This window comes from Sander lucioperca, chromosome 14 (assembly GCF_008315115.2).
Source record: "Sander lucioperca isolate FBNREF2018 chromosome 14, SLUC_FBN_1.2, whole genome shotgun sequence".
Lineage (NCBI taxonomy): Eukaryota > Metazoa > Chordata > Actinopteri > Perciformes > Percidae > Sander > Sander lucioperca.
Window position 1 is genome coordinate 19641090 of NC_050186.1, and position 20902 is coordinate 19661991.

A 20902-nucleotide genomic window follows, 5' to 3' on the forward strand; every position below is an offset into this window, starting at 1 on the left:
CATGCAAATCAGATACAGTTTGCAGTCTGTATCATCAAATCTTGTAATCTTGTAAACAAAGCACAAAGTAGGACAGATAATACAACATTGTCACCACTTTAATAATTGCACATGGCAAATGAGGTAAAATATTAACATCCAGCCTTGACTTTTGGTTTTCAGCGGAGTTTGTTGGCAAATAAGTGGCTCTACAAAACTTTGTATGAACATTCGCAGAACGTAACATTGAATTAACTTTAAGAGCACCCAAAAAGATGTCGATGAAACATGCTCTGTCTAAAATAACGAGTATTGTCTATGTGTAGCACTGCGTTTTACACTGATACTTCAGTAAACAGAGACATTTAGCACATGTGACATTTAAACAAGATAAGCAAACACTACTGGTTTTGTACCTAAAGCTAGTGATGTCATATGTTGTTAAATATGTACTAACAATTCTTATTTGAAGAAATAACACTTGACTTTTACACCATCTTTATCATCTTGACAAAACTGAGTACCCAGTCAAGTGGTCTAAAAACAGCACAGGAACTGAACACAGAAATTATAAAAAAGAGAGAATGGTCAAAATCTACATTCAAAGTCATTTCAATAGGTTCCAGCAGTAGCAGCTGTAACAACAAAACACACAAACACACATTTAGATGACCCTTGTCATGGAAAAACCTCGGAAATCCCATCTTGGTTGGTAAAATTAGAGATTATCCACATAAATTGAGAACATTTTCAGACCCTGTGGGCTTGCAAAACCCTTATAATGTCCAAAATATTATGATTGTTGTTATTAATATACAATATTTTATTAAAAATAAAGTATATTTTTATTTAACATGTCAAAAAACAAGGTTTTGTTTTTCGTGCAAGTTTTTTTTTTTTTTTGGAGATACAAGGTCTTCACACAACAGCAACAACAAACCCATATGATCATATGGTATGTATGAAAAAGGTTGTCCCCATAACATGTACAAATTTACTTACTTTTGTGTAAAGATAACAACATTCAAGTTGCTTTGTAGAAAATAATGATAAATGTTATAATTATAACAACAGTAAAACTAACACCTGACTTTGTTGGTTTAGCAATGAGCTTATCAAATACCCCCAGTTTCAAGTAGAGTAGAGAAAATATGGGAATGTATACAGTGAGCTTATAACCCATACAGTTTATAGTGTGGCAATATCTATGGTGGTATTAGAACATTGTGGCAAGATTGCAAATCAACTATCAGGACTGGATTTGTATATGGTATTTACATCAATGTGATGAAGTATCTGGATAGGTAAAAAAAAACAATTATCAGTTATTTTAACAGTTCTTCCAGGAATTTACTATATGCCAATATACTGGAGGAACTGATGTATGTACTGATAAAAGGATTTTATCCATATTGCCCACTCTTAGTTTCAGGTACCGTTTTTGAGCCTGTATTTTGGTTCATATTATACTGAGCACCCGGTGAAATTGCAGCACAGATAGGACACCGGAGTCTTAAGAGAGATTGTTGCATACTATCACTACCAAACAAGGTAACATTTATCAGTAGTACACTGTTGACTTTGGCACGCAAAAAGTGAGACATCACAGATGTGATGGCTCCGCTCTGTTTGTGCTATCAGTGTTTCTATTGACTCCTTGCTCGGAGTAAAAATGAGCAGCATGGCAGGCCATGCGTTTGTTGAGGAGCTGAGAGGACAGGGTGCCGTCTTGGATGGAAACGTCTCTAAAGGACACTTCTGCATCGGGCAGATCATCGGGCAGTCCTGGCTCCCTCACCGGGGGCCTCCACAACTTGGGATGGAAGCAGCAGTAGTAGAGGGTTTTAAAGAGCAGTCCCAAGAGGTAGATGAAAAGTAGAGTGATGAGCAGAGTGAGGGCGTATGACTCAGTCTGGACAGGGTCCCTGTAACACCACCAAGTCACCAGCAGGATTCCTCCATCAGTGGTGATGAAAGAATGATAGATGATGCTCCTGCCTCTGGTCTGACCCTCTGCTACATTAAACCAGCTGAAGTACCAAATAAGCCCTACGGTGGCCCGGTAGAGCCACTCCCCACCGACGCTGTCCATGAAGTCTGTCCCCTGTCGCCAGGCCCACAACACAAAGACGAGCCACAGCATCAAGAAGTGGGCAGCGATGTACCCAGACAGGACTGAGGCGAAGAGGGCAAGGGCCGTCACACGTGGGGCGATTAGCAGCAGGTTCCACAGGAAGTAGATCAAAGAGGAACACCAGCCCTGCTTGGCCTTGTCAGGGAGGAAGGAGCGCAGGGAGCGGTGGTAATCCACCACCATCCAGGCTACGGAAGTGGTTGATGCAGCAATGCTCACAACTGCAAAAATCAGAAGTTAAACCATCAGTGTAGCAACCAAGAGGAAGTGAACACACATTTGTGGTGTTTTTTGACTTACCACAACTCAGACTCGAGTGTTTTTACAAGCTCAACTGGGTAGATATCTTTGATTCACACACAAAAAACACTTCTCTAAATTGGAGAGGTCTGCTTTTGTGGTAGAGCGGAAGTGACTCACATTGAACAGTCCTGGCCTTGTTTGTGTGCAGCATGACGTAGATCATCAGAGTGAGCTGAGGAGCACTCTCACAGAACGTCTCGATTAGCCGGAGCATGCTGAGGTCATGTGTCAGGTAAACGGCGTACTCTGACCCTTCCTCTTTCCGCCACCAAACCCTGAAGCCTTGGCGTATGGCGGAGATGTGCCTACGTGGATCAATTTGTCAGAGAAGGGCTGTTACAGTATGCATGACATATAGATTGTGAGAAAATGGCAGCGCATACCAAACCCATGCCCATGCAGCTAAACATACTTTTTTTTAAGGGTGAATAGAAGCAATGTAGCATGATGCACTATCTTGAAAAGCACTGACTCATATTTTGCGCTTGTCATACCTCATTAGTTGTGTATTTAAAACATTAATTTCTCTTCTGAGACACTGGATTTACTAGTGGGCCACACCTGACATTTTCATTTCGGTCACAGCACCTGTCAAATTATATTACCTACATGCTTGTCTGATACTCTGTACAAAGAAATACTCCTGCAGTGAAGGTGTTTGTGCTCAGGGTGTATTATTTCAGTTTTGTCAAGATTAAAGTGTGTTTGCATCACACAAGCCGGACATTTGATTTCATGTAACCTGTTGTTGAAACACTTTCCTCATATTGAGAAACTGCCATCAGACGAGCATTTTCAGTCCCAATAAATAGATGTAGGCTGTTTGATTCCATATATATATATATATATATACTTGAATGTGAGGTTTAACCAACAACCAAGTGATTTGCTGCATTAGCTCAGCATTATTGTACTAATATAATGGGTTTACTAACATTTACATAACTGCATTTATTGCAGTACTGTACAATTTTGAGGTTACATAATCGGCTACAGTTTGGAGGCAAATATTGTACTTAACTTTTGACTTTACTGTTTATTTGACAGCTTTAGTTACTTTGAAGATTCAGATAATACAAAATATAAATCAAGTAATGCATTAAGATATAAATATACTGTAGCTTAAGATACCCACCAGAATACAAAGTAATTCAAATTAGCACCAACTTTTCCAGCTGCAACACTGTGATGTGTACATTATGCATCACTAATTATAATTAAGTGTTATAATAGGCTATATATTATTCTTAAATGGGCCATGCTGCATAATGAGTAGTTTTACATTGTGCTGATGATACTTTTGTACATTTTTTATGTCAGGGAGTTTACTAGTAGAGTATTTACTACAGTATATAGTATAGTACAGTATTTCTACTTTTAAGGATAGGAGTACTTCTTAGTTCCAGCACTGCAGATTTATTTCTGTTGTCTACCTGCAAAGGAAACCCAGCTGCAGCACATGTAACACGCAGGAGAGCCTCACTTGGTCCCCGAAGAGCACGGTTCTTCCTTCGGTCCGGCCGCTGAACCCCAGCAGCTGTCGGTCATACTTGAACCAGAACCAGCTGAACATCTGGACCACGACAGACGACAGGACCATGAGGCCGACCAGCACCCCGAACCAGAACAATTCCCCGCGGCAATAAAACTCGGTGGCCACCCACACGTCCGAGCCCCAGTCCACCAAGAAGGTACACACTCCGATCACAGAGAAGAAAAAATCGATCCAGGAGTATTTTGAAAAAGTCGCGCGCTCCATAACCGTTTTGTCAGTTAGCTAGTTGACCAACCAACTGACCTGTTGCTGGTGAGCTAACATTCGGCTAACGTCCTGCACCGTTATTTCCCTCCCAAAGCGACTTCACATTCTTCAACCCATTGAAGAAAAAAGTTGCCAACGCTTTTCATATTTGAGCAACTGTTTCAACTCACTCAAAGAGGGGATATTAACGCGTTGCATGCATGATTTTAGGAAGAAAATTGTGTAAAAAAATAACCGGCACACAGGAAAGTAGCTGGTGTGTTTGTAACGATCCTTGTCTGTGTACAGTTGTTAGCCCCGCCCACCGCCGCTCATACGTGTACGTGTAGCGACAGGTCGCTAAATAGGGTTGGTTTTAACTTTTAAAAGCCACTTTGGACAAACCCGCATGTTCGAAATTAAAATTATTTAATTTAAATGTAAACTGTTAGTCGATTGATCTGGTCGTCCATCACAAAGTATGTCACGAACAATATCAACTAGCTAATCGTTTAAGGCATTTTGCAATGCCAAAAATGTGTTAGTCCCAGCCAGACTGTAAGAGGACAGACAAAGAGGATCAGCCTCTCAAATGTAGGAGTGTGTAAAGTAACTAAGTAACGTTACATTTACTCAAGTAGTGGACTACGCTCTCGGAGTCCCTGCACCATGAATGACTGGTGTTGTGTGCATTTCTTTATGGATTGAGCGTTTTGGTACTTGCACAGTATTTTTGTTTTATATTTATAAAAGAAAAGAAAAAAACTTATGGGAAATATGGGACCTTTAAACCTGTTAATCGATTATAAGAATTCTTCGCTATTAATTTGCTGTTGATTAATTAATCTAATGATCGTCTCAGCAGGTAAATAAATAGATAATTTGTGTGGGAATAATGGGGCTACCTGAGAGACTAAACCCAGGCCATTGAACCCTCTACACCGGAAGACACGCCCCCTGTAGCCGCGACCTATTGTATCAAAGGACCGCGTGTATGTATCTTTTTCAGCCTCGCGTCGCGCCTCATCTCCGTCTGTGCTTGTTCGGTTTTAGCCGGATCCCACATTTCGCTAGGTTAGCAAGCGCAAGCTAACAAGATGTCGAGGGTGTACATCGGAAGATTGAGCTACAGGGCCAGAGAAAAGGACGTGGAGAGGTTCTTCAAAGGCTACGGGAAGATACTCGAAGTCGATCTGAAAAACGGGTAACGTTTGTCGATGTCCGTTTTTTTGTGAAGCTAATGCCTGCATAGGCCGCACCGTGAAGATAACGTGCAGACTGGGCCTTGTTGTTTGCAGCGGCCTGCTAATGCTAGCTAGCTAGTATGTCTAATATGTCAATGAAAGCCGTCACGAACGTGATCTACAGTAAAGTTTTAGTTTTGCTAAAGTTCTTGTTTTCTCGATGCAATGCTTAAAGGTTGGCGTTTGTGAGCGTTAGCATCGCTATTTCGACCACGGCTAACTAGCTAACCTACCTAGCTAGCTAGCTAAGGTTAGACGTGGCAATGTCAATGGCGGCTGTGTGAATTTCAAGCAATCCGTGAGCTAAACAAGTGCAAGTTCAGCCCCTATGGTTCAGTCACACTCGTGTGTAACTTTAGATCGACTTAAAAAACGTGCGATGTCTCGAGTGTGAAATTCTGGGCAGAAACTGATGTTTTGTTTTTGTTGTTTTCCCCCTTTTGTGACAGCAGGGAAACGGAAGACATCTTAGTTATAAAAAACAGCTGAACTATTAGTCACTCATCCCTTACAATCTCAAACATACAAATATATGAAACATTTAATATAGCCTTATTTCACATGAATAAGAACTGCTTAAAAAAAACCGTTTAGCCCGCTGTATAACTAACGTTACCCAATGACGATAACCGTTCATTACTTAGCTATCCCAACAAAACAAATGCACATGCAAACGTAAAAGCAATAACAAATATATTGTGTGTGTGTGTGTGTGTGTATATATATCTATAGATAGATAGATAGATAGATATCTATCCCTGTGAGTGTAACGCTGCCTTAATCAAGTTAAAATCTCTGTTAAACCACTGTGCCATGAGGCACACAACTTATTTTTCATGCCCTAGCATCATTATCAGACTAACGTTAGCAATATTAACTAGCTTACATACACACATACATGTTGGCAAGACATTTGAGCTATCACTTCCTAATAGTGTCACTTGTGAACGAGATCTGCACATCCGTTTTATATTGCATTGAAATCTTCAGAACACATTTTTTAGGGAATTTGACACATCCGTGTCCAACACTTTGTTTATCCTGGCTATTGCGTTGACAGTGCTATGTCGGGACTCGATAGTGTACTGTGTGGGTTTGGTCAGTGTGTGCAAACCTGAACCCCGCTGTGTTTTCAAGTATAAACATGATCAAAATGAATGTTAAAACTTGTTCTCTTCTGTTATAAAGGTATGGGTTTGTTGAATTTGATGACCCCCGTGATGCAGATGATGCTGTGTATGACTTGAACGGCAAGGAGTTGTGTGGGGAAAGGGTCATTGTGGAGCACACCAAGGGACCCCGTCGTGATGGAGGTTATGGTGGTGGTGGTGGTGGTGGAAGTGGGAGTGGAAGTGGAAGAAGTAAGTGTTCAACAGAGAATTGTGTTTATTTCACATGAATAATGTCATTGATGAGGGGTTTTATTCATTACAGGGAACCATTAATCTAAATTTCAAAGGGGCGGCAAAATTGTAAGCTTGTCCTTGGTGGCTGATGTGCATTCAATTTACACCCTAGTGTTTGTATTAGAAATTGTAGATTTGACACTGATAAAGGTTGGTTGACTGTGGCGGAAACATTTGTTGCTGTAGGTGGAACCTTGAGCTGGGTGATGTGATATAGGAATAGATTGAGTTTATTATACTGTGATATAGTGTCTTTTTCCCAGTCACAAAAATCTGCCCCGAAAAGTAATGCAATAACCTCTCTGATATAGAGAGAAACCTATGAAGTTATTTATTTATACATACACACACACACACACACACACACACACACACACACACACACACACACTTACTTGATTTGATTAATAAATTCATAGAAATGTCAGAATAGGCTCAATTGCTGAAAACAATGGATGTGGGCAGCAACTGAGAGGTCGGGGCGGGGAAAAAGAACACATGATGCCATGGAGTAACAAATAAGTGAAACAAAATTTTGGCCAGTATCGCTCAGCTCTACTGGTACCATTTCTCCATCCCTTATCACTGAACAGAGTCTATCCTCCTCTTAACTTGCACATCTTTAAATGAAACTGTTTTCGTTTCAGCTTTTGTCTTTGAGTCGCACACGCCCATCCACACCCATTCATCTTCTTTTCATCAGTATTTACTATTGTTCTGGCCTCAGTGAGCCCCTCTGGGTTTTCTGGTCTGATTAACAAAGTATCAGATTCTGTTTTAATCATCTTGCAAATAGATTAGCAGACAGTGTACAGCACTTAAGTTATTTTTCAGCAACTGAACAGTAGGCATATATTTCATATTGGTACATGTCACAATTATATTTGTGTGCACCAGAGCCACCAATGACTTGAAAAATATCTTGGGTTACCATTTGATGGATTGAAAAAGGAGTTACATGTGAATATGTGATGGGGAAATGGCTTACTGATGGAAAGGTTATAAATGTCTTCATTTGAATACTGTAAAATAACTATTTGATTGTTAAATATCTTGTAATCTATTGATGTCTTATTCCGTTTATTATTTTATTTAAAATGATTGTCAATTTAAAGGTAAAAGATTTAACAAAGAACCTCAATGTTTTAATTGAAAGAGTCCTTTGCTGACTGCCTGCCCCTATTGCTGGCCATGGTGTCCCCCCTTTCCAAGAGTGTGGTTTGACCATTCTGGGCCCCTGGGCAGACCAAAAAAGGGAGCCATTGTGAATGAAGACCGCTTTTCCCATTAGGCCCAGGCCGGGTGGTGAGGATGCCATGGGGGTTAGGAACAGATGTGGGTTCAGCTCTTATAGGTGCCTGAAAAAAGAACATGTTTTGTAACAGTGAAATGTTTTTTTTTTTTTTTAATGTAGGATAGCTTAGAAACTTGCTTTAGTTCACCGTAAGTACTTCCATGATCAGTTATGTTTTTGAATGAGATTTTTATTTTTTTCCTATTTAGAGAATAGGCCCATTGAAATTATTACCAAAATTTAATAAGCTACAGATGTGTTGCATAGGTTTAGGCTTTTAAATAGTTTTTATTTTATTTTTTATTTTTATTTGTAGACAAATATCTTAAGGATATAATATATATATATTTTTTTTTTTTTTTTTGTGTAAGTTTTTTGTTTTTTTTCACCTTTGCTTTCCCCCCCTCTTTGTTTCCTTTTCCCAAGTGAATATTGATATTTTGTAGAGTCTAGCTTGGAGTTTAGTATGAATGCACCATCACAGTTTCTCTTTGGTCCTCATTTTTTTCTGTCCTTTCCTTGTTACCTTAAAAGGTGGATATGGGCGGTGGGGAAGAGACAGATATGGTCCACCTATACGGACAGATTATCGGCTCATTGTTGAGAATCTTTCCAGCCGCTGCAGCTGGCAGGACTTGAAGGTATGAAGCTTTTTTTTTCTTGCATAACTTGTTTATTTTAAGGAAGTAATGTCTAAAGCCAAAACGTTATACACTTTTATTTAGATAAAAAAAATGAAAATACAGGTTTGATGAAACCAAAAACAATTTTTCAGAACTGTTTTACTTGAAGATGGATTTCCACAATGGTTACATGAATGTTGAAATAGATAATTACTGTGCACGCTTGTAAAACTTGACCACTGAAACATAAAAGGACAGCGTGCTCCTATTGCCACAGAAAGATACATGACGGCAAACTTTAAGACCAATATGCAAATCGCAGCACATTGTTGCAACATCGACCATCAGTGTTCCAACACCCTTCCCCCCCACCACGCCTAAAAAGTTTCTTCTGAGCAGTACTTTCCCTCTGATCACTGTGTTTTTCTTTTTTTCTTTAAAGGACTACATGAGGCAGGCAGGGGAGGTGACTTACGCTGACACCCACAAGGGCCGGAAAAATGAGGGGGTGATAGAGTTCAGGCTCTACTCTGACATGAAGAGGGCCCTGGAGAAGCTCGATGGCACCGAAGTGAACGGTAGAAAGATCCGGCTCATTGAGGACCGGCCTGGAGCCAGACGCAAACGTTCTTATTCTCGCAGTCGCAGCCATTCCAGGTTAGACATGGATTCCTGATGCATATTGATGTTTCTGAATATAGCAATAGTACCTTACAATGCACTGGGATTTTAGCCGTGCTTCATATGTAGTGCTTGGAAGGAGCATCCAGTTAGATATAAAGGAGGAGCTGGCTTAGCAACAGATGAAGCTTCGTAACAACCCCCGCTGCAGGTGGCCAGCAGGCGATGTGAATGCTGCTAATTGTTACTATGTTTTCTCAGGTCCCGCTCCAGGAGCCGCAGGTCTCGCAAGAGCCGCAGCCGCAGTGAGAGCAGCAGCCGCAGCCGCTCCCGCTCCAGGTGAGAAACCTAAACTCAATCCTCTTAGCAGCTGCATATAAATTCCACATTAAGATATTGGCACTCCAGTTAGCAGTAAGATGAGAACACATTTTTATAAATAGATTTTCCAGGAACATGCAAGTGTGGATGTAGTTCATAACTGGTGACAAAAAGTAGTAGCCTGTTATCTACAGCTGTTTTTTTTGTTTTTTTATCTTAGGCCAAGGCTACATAGCCTGGTCTCTCTGTCCACTGATAGTTCATCCACTTTCCACAAAGACATGACATGAATTTCACCAGCAAATAATTGTGCCTTTTGTGATGTACTTTATGTAAGAGGGCTTTTAGTCTGATAGGTTGTGTTAGGAGGGACAGTAGAAATAATCCCAAATCCTGTGTGCACGTTTTTTCTTTTTTTTAATTGAGAGAGTTGGACACAGCATGGAATCAAAACACTTAGTTCTACTTTCTGACTTTGTTCACAGAGCGGCGTCCAACTCCCGCAGCCGATCTCGTAGCAAGAAGAATAAGGTCAAGAGCAAAAAGGAGGAAGAAGAGCGCAGCAACGGCGCTCCGAAGAACAAGGACCGCAGCAGGAGTCGCAGCCCCAAGAGCAAAAAGAGCAAGAAAGACGGGAAGAAGAACAAGAAGGACGACTCCAGGTCCAGGTCTCGCTCTCGCTCCAGGTCTCGTTCTAGATCAGGGATTAAGGATCGCTCTAGAAAATCTGGCTCAAAGGGCCGCGCGCAGCCCAAGAGCGACGACGAGGGTGCCGAGCCTCAAAGGGGCTCTCGCTCCCGTTCACGCTCCCCTGCTGAATCCAAATCCAGAGCCAGGTCTAAATCAAAGTCCAAATCCAAATCACGTTCCCCCTCACCTGCCAAAGCCCGCTCCCACTCCCGATCCGCCTCCCGTTCAGAGTCCCGCTCCAAATCCCGCTCCCAGTCTCGTTCCCGCTCCCGTTCCCGCTCTTAATTCAGATTTTTGGACCGTTTGTCATGAGCCCTTATCCCTCTGTCTCCCCCCATTTACATTCCCCAAACCCCACAACACTACCCCTGCCTCCTGTTTTTTGATAAATAGCTGTAGAATACCAGGCACTCATGCTCAATGTCTTTTATGCACACGCTACTCCATTTCATTTGACTTTTACTCTACATCTTTTTTCATTAGAGCTGTCTTGTATGAGGGTGTTTGTAAAATAACAGGGTGCAATCTCAGTTTTATAAGTTTAAATGATGGTATGTGTCTTAGCCTTTTTTTAAATCAAATGTAGAAGCATACTGTTGTCAAAATGCTGGGTGGGAATATGTTGTAACACTCACCTTTTGTGAAATCCTTGTATCATTTTATTTCAGATTAAAAATGCCTGTTCTACATTTGTCATTGGATTTGTATTTTTAAATTGGTCAGTAAGGTATTATTTCAATTTTGGCATGATATACGATTACCTTTGTAGCACAGTCGGTGCAGATGTTAATTTACACAAATTGAGATCTTTGCCTAAAAAGAGCTCCTAACTAATTCCTTCTGTTTAGCAATGTTCCCTAAAAACTACAGCGTCCAGCTCGTTTAGAAAGTTATGTAGCTTTTTACAAAATGAAAATACACTAGTGTATTCTGTTTTTAAAGATTTACTAAAATCAGTAGAAACTAATGAGCTTGGGGATGAATGCCACAGGTAGAAAATACTTGTTTCGGTCTTCATAAGAACTTCACTAGCCTCATCCTTTAGCTACATGTAGGTCTCAAACTAACAAATCTGAATTTATTTCAATTTTGCTAATCAGAATAAAAATACAAGGCGTTTGTTTGCTTGCTTGCTTTAAATAGTTTAATATGTCAATTTGCTTTATCTGGCGGCTGGTCCCTTTTGGGCTCTGGCAATGAGAGAAAATAAGCAGTTTCCAATATGACATAACTGAATTAATGGTCAGAGCAACCTGTGCCAAAACCGGTGTAACAATTACATCTCGATGTAAATACATTCACTTTATAGTGTATACTTAGTATAAAACACAATTACAGTTAGTCATTTGAGGAAATAAACAGTTAATTACAGTCATGTGATGCTACATTCATCTCCTCACTGAAGACTACACAGGTAGAGGCCTAACTTCTAAATAGTCTTTCAACTCATGAGAAACTTTTCACCCCTTTCTGTTGCCATGTAGTTCAGTCTTCAGTCATAACCCAGAGGCACAGCTCCTCTTCATCAGTCTGTGTCTGTATGAGTGCATGCAGGCTGGTGAACAAAGCAGACAGGCTCACAGTCTATCCAGATCAGAGTGCTAGTCATCATCTTCTTCTGAGGAAGAGTGCGTGCCACTGTCGTCACGATAACACCGCGCCAGTAGCCGCAGCTCCTCCAGTGCCTCCTCGTATTCTGCCATTTCGGGCCCCTGGGAGAGGAAGCTGGGGGCCACGCGGCGGATGTCTAAAGTCCTGGCGCCACGATGCAGCTCAGACAGCCACGAGCCAACTGCAGGCCCACACTGGAGGGAAGTCATGACGGGTGCAGAGGAGACTACTGGGGCCGGAGCTACAGACATAGGGAAGGATTCTTTTATAATACCATCAAATCCAAGTTGGAGAAAAGTTGTTTTCAAGCTACAAAAAGAGTAAAGTTAAATAGAGATAAGCTTACAGCCAGGTGGAGGAGGCTGGCTCTGCAGGAAGCCCTGAGCTCCGAGGGACTGACTGAATATCTGAGGGAAAGGTGCTGTCAGCTTACTGGGTGTAGACACCAACTGCAGAGCCCTGGGAGAGGGAAGATAGACAGAAGTGCAGTGTTGGGTTTAAATATAGTATTTTGCCCCCAAAGATAAACAAGTAAAATGATTATGTTCACAGCATGTGACAGTGTGGGGACTCACAGAGGAGCTGTAGGATAGAACGATCCAATGTAGGAAGCCAGGACGTCTTCCCCACTGTGGAGGCTATGCAGGGGAGTGGGTGGTTGAGTCCCTGGAGCCAGAGAGCTGATGGAATAAAAATTATCAAATCAACAGTCTAGGAGATTTAAATTTCAATGTGAGGACTGGGGAGGCGTTAAATGCCTGCATGTTTCCACAAGCCTTTTCCTAAATTTGCAATCCTATTGACTTTGATTGGATACAGCATCTCCGAAATGAATGGCCATCAAGCTAAAATCAAAACCATGTTTTTGGTTAAACCCTCTGGAGTACAGGTGTATTTTGGTCGACTTTCTATACATGTCAATTTATCTTTCTTTAGCACCTTTTAAACTGTCCCAGTATAAACTTTTACAGAAGCACCATGGAGAGAGTGTCCTCTGCTGCTGTGCCACGGTGTGGTATGCCAGCTGCACAGAATATGGTTGTAATTGTGGTCCCAAACGTGCACACAGTATATTGGCATTCTATGCAAGAAAGCCAGCAACATCAGTAAGGGTCCAACCCACCCAGGTTACAGTCGGTTTAGTCTGGATCAACGGAAGTACATTTCCAGGATAAAGCCTGACCGCTCTCTGTGCGTTGCTGTTCGCGAAATCTCTTTGCTCCGGAAAACAACAACAAACTTCAACTAGCAAGCTACACGCTAAAAATGGCAATTTATAAAGAAAATGTGGATTGTACAACAAGGGGGGCCTGCTTGGTTCTTTCAGGGAATGATTGTAAAGATTTACAAAGAATATTTTTACAGCATTTACTCTCTGACTGGGACGTTTTGGGACCGATTGTTACGGACAAAGTACACATGGCTGTATTGTGTGAACATTTAGCTTCATTTAATATTTTATGTGGCGTTTTCTCAGCTATGTGAAAGCGTGGCACAAAATAAATGTATTCGGAAAATACCAACCTGATTAGTCTCTGGCCCTCGAAGCCTTTGAGTGTTACGTACTGGCTGTAGCATCGCCCGTCGCCGGGTTCAGGGCAAGATGATAAAGGTTTCCAGGGCAACACATCTGTGCAGGCAGTTAGGGCGTCAGGGAGAGAGCTGCCGTGCATCATGGGAAAGGGGATGGCACCATAAGCAGCCACCACCTAGGATTTAAATGACCACGGTCATCATAAGCTCAGAGGCGTCTCTACAGAGACGTGAACATACCAAAACGAAAAGCGCTAAGTCACCTTTCTCCCAGATACAGCCAGTGCATCTGCCACCTGCCACATTGGGACGCTGTTGTTCTTCAGCCTGTAAGGCAGAGTGAGGGCATCTAGGGCCAAAGCCAGCACAGAGCTGGAGTGGTACCACAGTGACGGCTGAGACAGGGGAGAGAGACAAACAATATCATTAAACAATGACAATACCAGATGCATGCATGCATATACGCACATATACCGTAAAACGGGGGTCTGTAAGTCATAACATGTCTTTAATTATATCTAAACTCTAAATCTTAAAGAAATGTAATTCTAATACAGTTTTATAAGTCTAAACATCTGGTTTAGAGTTGTCCTAGTTCAGAGTGACAGTTTTATGACAGTTTGACGCTTCTTTTTATTTCCATTTATCATCATAATGTTTCTTTAAATTGACTTTATTTAGTTTTTATTTAAGCAAAACAAAGTCAATTCAAATGTTAAAATAAGGCATCAAAATGAACTGAGAAAATATTGAATTTGACCCAGTTTAATTACCATTAAACATCTCTTAATAGTTAATAGTTTATAGATAATAAGTGATAAAAAAAAAATAATTAAATTAAACCTCACGTCATAATTTAGGAGGGGGAATTCTGTGGGAGCGGAGGGCCGTCTGCCTAGTCCACCACGCAGGGTCAACGGGCAGAAGAAAGAGCTGTGACTGGCCATGTGGACTGTCCCTAATGCGCAGTTCAACATGTGGTAGAGGTCCTTCATTGGAGTCTGGTTGAACAGGAAGAATACAAGAAGTACAGAAGCCCATTACGAAACATCTGCTTTTACACAGCCTCTTGTAAAACACTGAGAAGATAAATCGGCCAGCGCTGACTTGAGTTTGTGACTCACTGAATTCGGGTGACTGACAGGTGCTAACCCCCAGGTTAGGATGCCTCTTCCACCATAAGAGTCCTGTAGCATCTCTGTGACCTTTGACCCCAGGCCTGCAAAGCCATCAGCCAGGTCACACAAAACCTGGAAACCCTGAGGAAAAAAGGATGCAGAGAGATGAGGAATTAAATACATCAGCAATCAAGTTTTAAACTGAACGACTTGCTGAAAATTCTGAAATATCCTACATCTTTTTAATATAATACAGTATAGTACAAAAACAATGACTTACCTGAAGGTAATCACACTCCTCTACAAAGAAGTGCAGTTTGTCCTCCAGCTGCTCGAGCACCGACCCCTGCAGGAGAGTCTCTCCCTGGCCGAAAGCCTCTAAACGGGAAGTCTCCCTGGACACCCACAAATACAAATATAAAGCTGTGCTGAGACTTAATTGAATGTAACATTGAATGTAACACAAGCAAATCCATCCTTTAAACACGTTGCGCTCACGGCCACAACCCAGTCAGTAATGTCCTTTTCATCTGCTGTAAAATGGTTAGCTGCACTGTTTTGGGGTGCAGTAAGGAGTGTAACAAGCTTTAAAGTGCTCATATTATGCTCATTTATTAGGTTCATAATTGTATTTAGATGTTGTACCAGAATAGGTTTACATGTTACATATATGTATAATAAATGTATTATAATAAATGTTACATATACATTAGTGGTGTCAACAATAATCGATTCGGCAATGCATCGCAATGCGGGGCGTGCACGATTCAGCATCGATGCGGCAAAGTGCCATAATCGATTATGTCACTAAAACCTGCCACACTAAAATCAAGCACGTTGAAAATACAACTAACTTCACGAACCATGTTGATCGTTGGCATCCTGAGTTGGCTTCAACAACAACAAATCATCACTCATTCAAAGCACTGAAAGCAGTGATTTATGTTTTCTTTTTCAGGTTTGAAAATGCCATATCCAATACCCTGTACCATTTAATTTTATTTTATTTAAATGGCATTTATGTCAAAGATACAGGAGAGTGATAATACACACATAGCAGCCAATAAAATCTGTTGTTCAATATCTGACTGCTTGTATTGCCTCATGACTGATGAAAAATTTGCCTTGTTGTGTGCAGTAGAATTTTGATGCATCGCAATGCATCGTAGAATCGAATTGAATCGAATCGTTACCTGGTGAATTGTAATCGAATCGAATTGTGAGGGCAGTGCCAATGCGCACCCCTAATATACATACATATTTTTGTTGTACTGCACATTGCTGCAGCTCCTCTTTTCACCCTGTGTGTTGAGCTCTCTGTTTTAGCTACAGAGTGAGACATCTCACTTCTGTACCATCTTTGTTGAGAGTCACACATGTGCAGTAGCTAGGTAAGGACTACTAGCCAGTCAGAAGCAGAGTATGAGGGCTTGCCATGCTAGCAGCTAGGCGAGCATTATAATGTGTGTTACAAAGTGATGCACATTTGTCACGGAAGTAAAGGCTGGACTACAATAGAGCTGTTTGGAGCAGTTTGTGAACAGTGTTTTCTGTTGGAGATGGTAAGTCCCTTTGGGGTGGACTTTGGGCTTTTTCACTTTGTAAACCTATAACATGCACAAAAAAGATATATAACACAATAAAGGAAAGGGGAAAAGCCAAAAAGCATAATATGAGCACTGGAGCCAGAGAGCTGATGGAATAAAAATTATCAAATCAACACAGTCTAGGAGATTTAAATTTCAATGTGAGGATTGGGGAGGCGTTAAATGCCTGCATGTTTCCACAAGCCATTTTCCTGAACAAAGCTGAAGACATATATAAAAATATTCAGCCCACAGAGAGCAGCCTGTGATTCAGTGTTTAAGCCCAACTCTGTGTAAAGCCTGACATCTTCTGGAGGAAGGCAGATACTGCACAGGCTTGTTTTTGGGTCCAGATGATTTTATCCTCGTGGAGGACAATGCAATTCAGCAGTTTCCTCATTTTGTTCAACACTGTGTAGGAAGTCTGGCGTTGCACTTTACCCGTCATGGTTGTACTGATGGATGACAGAGATGGTGCGAGGGTGCAGGTGGATCCTCAGGAAGTCAGACCACACCTTCACGCTGCCCTCCAGCCTGTAGCGCTTTTGGACTTGAGCCAGCTGGCTGTTCACAGTATTCACACTCACTGCACCTGCTGGTGGGAGAGTTTTCAGAGTGGTCGCTCCGTCTGACACAGAATATTGTATTTCATGCAGAGTTTAAAAGAAGGTTTCTTAAGGCTTTTATTACCTGAGCGCTGAGGCTGGGAATTGGGGTAAAAATCAGATTCAGCAAGGATCTCCCCTTTCTGGAGACAAGAAAAGCTGCCAGCATAAGGCTTGAGAATGTTTATATCAAGGTGCAATACAATGCCTCTACTATAGAATTACACATAGTGGAAAAGCAGCCCGTTTCCTAGCCGTGTCCTGACCAATCAAAATTACAATATAAATTGCAGAGACAGAACTAACAGAGCTAATATGTTCTGCATTATTATTATATAAAGCAGTATAGACGCCATCAAGCTTGTAAATTCTGGCTGTGGTAGATACGTTTTAACCTGCCATGAGTTGGTCCTATCCTCTTCTGAATATCTACTTGGTTGGTAAAAAAAACAAATGTAGCAGGTAGGGGTGTGCAAAAAAAAAATCGATTCACATTCAAATCGAGATTCAAGCTCTACCGATTCAAAATCTATTCATAGAATTCCAAAAATCGATTCATGTTTTTTTGTTTTTTGGTATGTCTACTGCAATCACATGGGGAAATGTAACTACATTTACATACTGTGAATCGTTTTTTTTTTTTTTTTTAATCGAAAATCGCTTTTGAATCGAATCTTGAGCCTGAAAATCGATATCGAATCGAATCGTGACATTTTCTGAATCGTGCACCCCTAGTAGCAGGAGACCTTTGTATCCAAGAATTTTTTTTATAAATGATGAAAAAGAGTGTGGCCTGTTTGGAAGCCAATTATACTAAAGGTTGTAGTAGTTGTGATCTTTTGTTTTCTTTTGATTGTTACGCAAATATATAATAATATTAACATCAAACTATCAATGACCTAAAAGCAATACATACTAGATCAAGATACTTGCTAAATATATAGAACAACATTATTCTGAATGGCTTTGCATCACTGTCTCAAGACATGGAAAATGTACTATTATTATTATTATTATTATTATTATTATTATTATTATTATTAAGTGGCTTGTCAGTTTCATTTCCACAATAAATACTCACATCCAACTTGTCCAGATCTTCAAGAAAGAGGTTCTTCTCAGCTGGACTTTCTTTGTGCATCATGAGGCTTCCCTCCCTGTCAGTTGGAGCACATGTTTACATCATAAAACTAGAATTGTCGAAACAAGACTTGTCTTAAATACCGGTAATATAACCTTTAATAAGGAAGGAAACTTTGTTGGATCTCATAAACCGATCAATGTAGGTTTCATTCAGTATGCAAAAAATCTCTCTCAAACAGTAGCCTAAGTGAGCACTGTAAGGATTTCTGTTAAAGGTAAAGTATTTCAATACGCAAATGAGTAACAGAACTTACAGAAAATCACAAAAATGTTTAAAAGGTGCAATAATCCACCAGTGATACACTATGTAGATGATGTCCTATTTATAGCTGAACACACAGGCAATACTGCAGATAGACAGAGACTTTCTTATTTACCATGTGGCAGCAGAGATGTCTTTGCCGGCGTCATACAGACTTCCCTCCTGCCGTAGAGTGCGAAGACTTCCTGTTATAGACAGTGACAGGCAGGTGATTGATCTTTAGCAAGCATTATTCACATTCAAGTTATTGTATGAACCTGTATCCATTTAAGAAATCTTAAATGACAAAAACAAAACCTTTTCTAAAGTAATTAAATTAGTAGGCAAACATAGGAAACATTTACATCAAAACAACGAGAAAAATAAAGCTGCTCCAGCACAGAGGACGTTTTCAGCAATAAGTTAGCACGTGATAGGCAGAAGTTACCTTTGAGATCCATGGCGATGAGGCGAGGTGTGTGGGTGACTTGTCCGCCCAGAGTCTCCCCTTCACGAAACACGACATCGCTCTGGATCTCACTCGGTGGCTCCTCTGGATCATATGATAAAGACGCATCCTGCAAACAAAGACAAGCCCATCATCACCTGTCACAGACTATGAAGCTAAAATGATCAGAAATACCACAATAGCTCCATCTTAGAAGAACGGAGAGTGAGATATTCCCATCAGGGGAGGTGGTGGTAAATGTATTAATCGAATCAGCATCGAAACATCAAACTTCTAATCTGAAAGAAGTCTCAATGGTGAAAAAAAAAAAAAAAAACGAATGAAAACTGACATTACTTGGGTACAACTTCTAATTTCTGTTTTTATAAAAGGAACTGACATTTAAAAACTCCAGACTGTTGTTGTTTTTATAAATATTTCTGCTGCAATAATGTCTGTTGCATTTTACTGCTGTAGATCTTTAAGGCTGTGCTAATTTTAACTCCTTTATATACTGTTGGGTAGTTTAATCTACAGCAATGCATCATATTCTATAAGATCATCATATGTTTGTAGGCGTCGCTGTCCTGAGAGAACCACGTATCTCTAAAAAGTTTGAAAACTTTTCATGGGGCCAGAAAAACAGCCCTGTTTTCAGCTTTGTAACGATGCTTTTTCCAGCTGATCCAATAGGCTTTTTAAAGACTTTATTTAACTTAAGATGTAGGAGAATTAGCTCAACACAGTTTAACACAAACATTCAACAACAACACATCTGGAGATACATGTTTATATATATATATATATATATATATATATATATATATATATATATATATATATATATATATATATATATACTGGACAGGGAGGGTAGGAAAAAAAAACTGTCAGACAAACGTAGTGAAATATAAGGTTGCATAAAATGTAAATACTCAAGTCAAGTATAAGTATCTCAAAATCGTACTTAGGTAAATATTCTTCCACCACTGATAAACAACAACTGAAAGCGACTTTGAGTCCATGAAAAGCGCTATACAAATTCAATTTATTATTATTATTATTATTATTATTATTATTATTATTATTAACTGCCTTTAAAGGGCACTTCTGCAGCTTGATGATGTTGCCTTAGGATGTAGCTCAACATCTCCATAATTTAAACAGAGGCTAATTTATATATGTATCTAACCCTATTTTAAGTTATCATGTTAAGTGATTCTTCTGTAATGTACTGGATAACATGAACAATTCCGTCTAAAAAATATAATGATCTGAACACAAATAAACTGCTGACTTCAGACTTGATAGTTAGCAGCTTTAGCACCACAGAGATGGTTGCTACCGTTATCTTTATGTGCCAGCCTGATTTTATATCGCATGTCGTCGGTGTGTTAAAATGACCACAACATGCACATTGACGGCGCTGCTAACATGAGCTATCTTTGCAGCTCGGAGCAGAGACTCTAAAGTTTGACCACACATGCAAAGCTAACGTTAGCTTAGCTTACCTGTAAATTCCACCAGTGAGTCCCAACAAAGTTAGAATAATGTCCCAACTGAAGAGTGATGACTTCTCTACAAAAGTTACTCATTGTGACGGAAATCAAAAATCAGGAGAAAATATTAAAATCATCTACTTCGGACGTGATGGACATGTTTGAAAATGACAACACTAAACTGCGACAACTCAACCCGATATTGTGCCCCATGTAAACGGGCTCTTGTAATTGGCTGAGAGAAGTGTATGGAGAAATGTGATTGGATGTCCAATGACGTAGACGCAATAGTATGGTTTCACCGTGCCGTAGCTTCACGTGCGCAATTATTTTTTTCCTAGGATGGCGAAGCATGTCCCGCCCTACTATGCCTTTCTCTGCGTCTGATTGGCTTTCTCTGACATTCTTACTCTAACCCTAACCAATCCTACTCCTCTTGTCTAAACCTAACCAACTCAACCAGAGCGTGTATCGAGTACTAGCCAATCAGAGGGAGAGTAGGGCGTGTCATGCCGTCCCCATGCCTTCGCCGTCCTAGGTAAAAAAAAAAAAAAAAAGGACCATTTTTTATGTGCATTTTTAGATGAATATATAGATTTCCAAATAAATGATGCAAATTATTTATTATTTAAGTTTTTCTTTTATGATTAAAGAAGAAATTGTTGGACGTGTTGCTATTAGTAATATAATAAAAAATGATGTTATGAAAATTAACCAAGCAGGTTTTCGCATACAACGAATTTGCCTTGGTGTTTTAGTGCA

The 20902-nt window shown here is 40.3% G+C and overlaps 3 protein-coding genes across 5 annotated transcripts; 1 reads left to right on the forward strand and 2 right to left on the reverse strand.

Moving 5' to 3' along the window:
• Positions 1–80: 80 nt before the first annotated feature.
• Positions 81–4523, reverse strand: xkr8.3 (XK, Kell blood group complex subunit-related family, member 8, tandem duplicate 3). Its single transcript, XM_031295780.2, has 3 exons — positions 3850–4523; positions 2534–2721; positions 81–2334 (listed from the first exon to the last, which is right to left on the reverse strand). The coding sequence occupies exons 1-3, from the start codon at positions 4173–4175 to the stop codon at positions 1583–1585; spliced, it is 1266 nt and encodes a 421-aa protein (XP_031151640.1). The 5' UTR covers positions 4176–4523; the 3' UTR covers positions 81–1582.
• A 564-nt stretch (positions 4524–5087) lies between these two features.
• Positions 5088–11048, forward strand: srsf4 (serine and arginine rich splicing factor 4). Of its 2 annotated transcripts, none has more exons than XM_031295781.2 (6): positions 5088–5361; positions 6590–6762; positions 8636–8742; positions 9167–9381; positions 9607–9684; positions 10152–11048. In XM_031295781.2, exons 1-6 carry the CDS (start codon positions 5255–5257, stop codon positions 10639–10641), a joined length of 1170 nt encoding a protein of 389 aa, XP_031151641.1. In that variant the 5' UTR covers positions 5088–5254; the 3' UTR covers positions 10642–11048. The 2 variants fall into 2 exon arrangements, with proteins under 2 accessions (XP_031151641.1, XP_031151644.1); XM_031295784.2 differs by lacking the exon at positions 5088–5361 and adding an exon at positions 7964–8142 and having other exon boundaries at positions 6592–6762.
• A 242-nt stretch (positions 11049–11290) lies between these two features.
• On the reverse strand, positions 11291–20370 carry msto1 (misato mitochondrial distribution and morphology regulator 1). 2 transcript variants are annotated; one of them, XM_031295778.2, is made up of 14 exons: positions 20153–20370; positions 18642–18771; positions 18330–18399; positions 17891–17966; positions 16895–16952; positions 16646–16796; positions 14899–15013; positions 14625–14759; positions 14349–14501; positions 13764–13895; positions 13492–13676; positions 12543–12647; positions 12314–12426; positions 11291–12208 (listed from the first exon to the last, which is right to left on the reverse strand). In XM_031295778.2, the coding sequence occupies exons 1-14, from the start codon at positions 20234–20236 to the stop codon at positions 11958–11960; spliced, it is 1758 nt and encodes a 585-aa protein (XP_031151638.1). In that variant the 5' UTR covers positions 20237–20370; the 3' UTR covers positions 11291–11957. The 2 variants fall into 2 exon arrangements, with proteins under 2 accessions (XP_031151638.1, XP_031151637.1); XM_031295777.2 differs by having other exon boundaries at positions 16646–16799.
• Between the last annotated feature and the right edge of the window lie 532 nt (positions 20371–20902).

Coding starts and splice junctions, on each gene's coding strand:
- xkr8.3 (XM_031295780.2), bottom strand. CDS start 4,175: ATGGAGCGCGCGACTTTTTCAAAATACTCCTGGATCGATTTTTTCTTC. Junction 2,722..3,849: donor CAGCTGGGTTTCCTTTGCAG/GTAGACAACAGA, acceptor TGATCCACGTAG/GCACATCTCCGCCATACGCC. Junction 2,335..2,533: donor CAAGGCCAGGACTGTTCAAT/GTGAGTCACTTC, acceptor TGATTTTTGCAG/TTGTGAGCATTGCTGCATCA.
- srsf4 (XM_031295781.2), top strand. CDS start 5,255: ATGTCGAGGGTGTACATCGGAAGATTGAGCTACAGGGCCAGAGAAAAG. Junction 5,362..6,589: donor GAAGTCGATCTGAAAAACGG/GTAACGTTTGTC, acceptor TCTGTTATAAAG/GTATGGGTTTGTTGAATTTG. Junction 6,763..8,635: donor TGGGAGTGGAAGTGGAAGAA/GTAAGTGTTCAA, acceptor TTACCTTAAAAG/GTGGATATGGGCGGTGGGGA.
- msto1 (XM_031295777.2), bottom strand. CDS start 20,236: ATGAGTAACTTTTGTAGAGAAGTCATCACTCTTCAGTTGGGACATTAT. Junction 12,427..12,542: donor TTCTATCCTACAGCTCCTCT/GTGAGTCCCCAC, acceptor TCCCTCTCCCAG/GGCTCTGCAGTTGGTGTCTA. Junction 12,209..12,313: donor CCAGCCTCCTCCACCTGGCT/GTAAGCTTATCT, acceptor CTATGTCTGTAG/CTCCGGCCCCAGTAGTCTCC.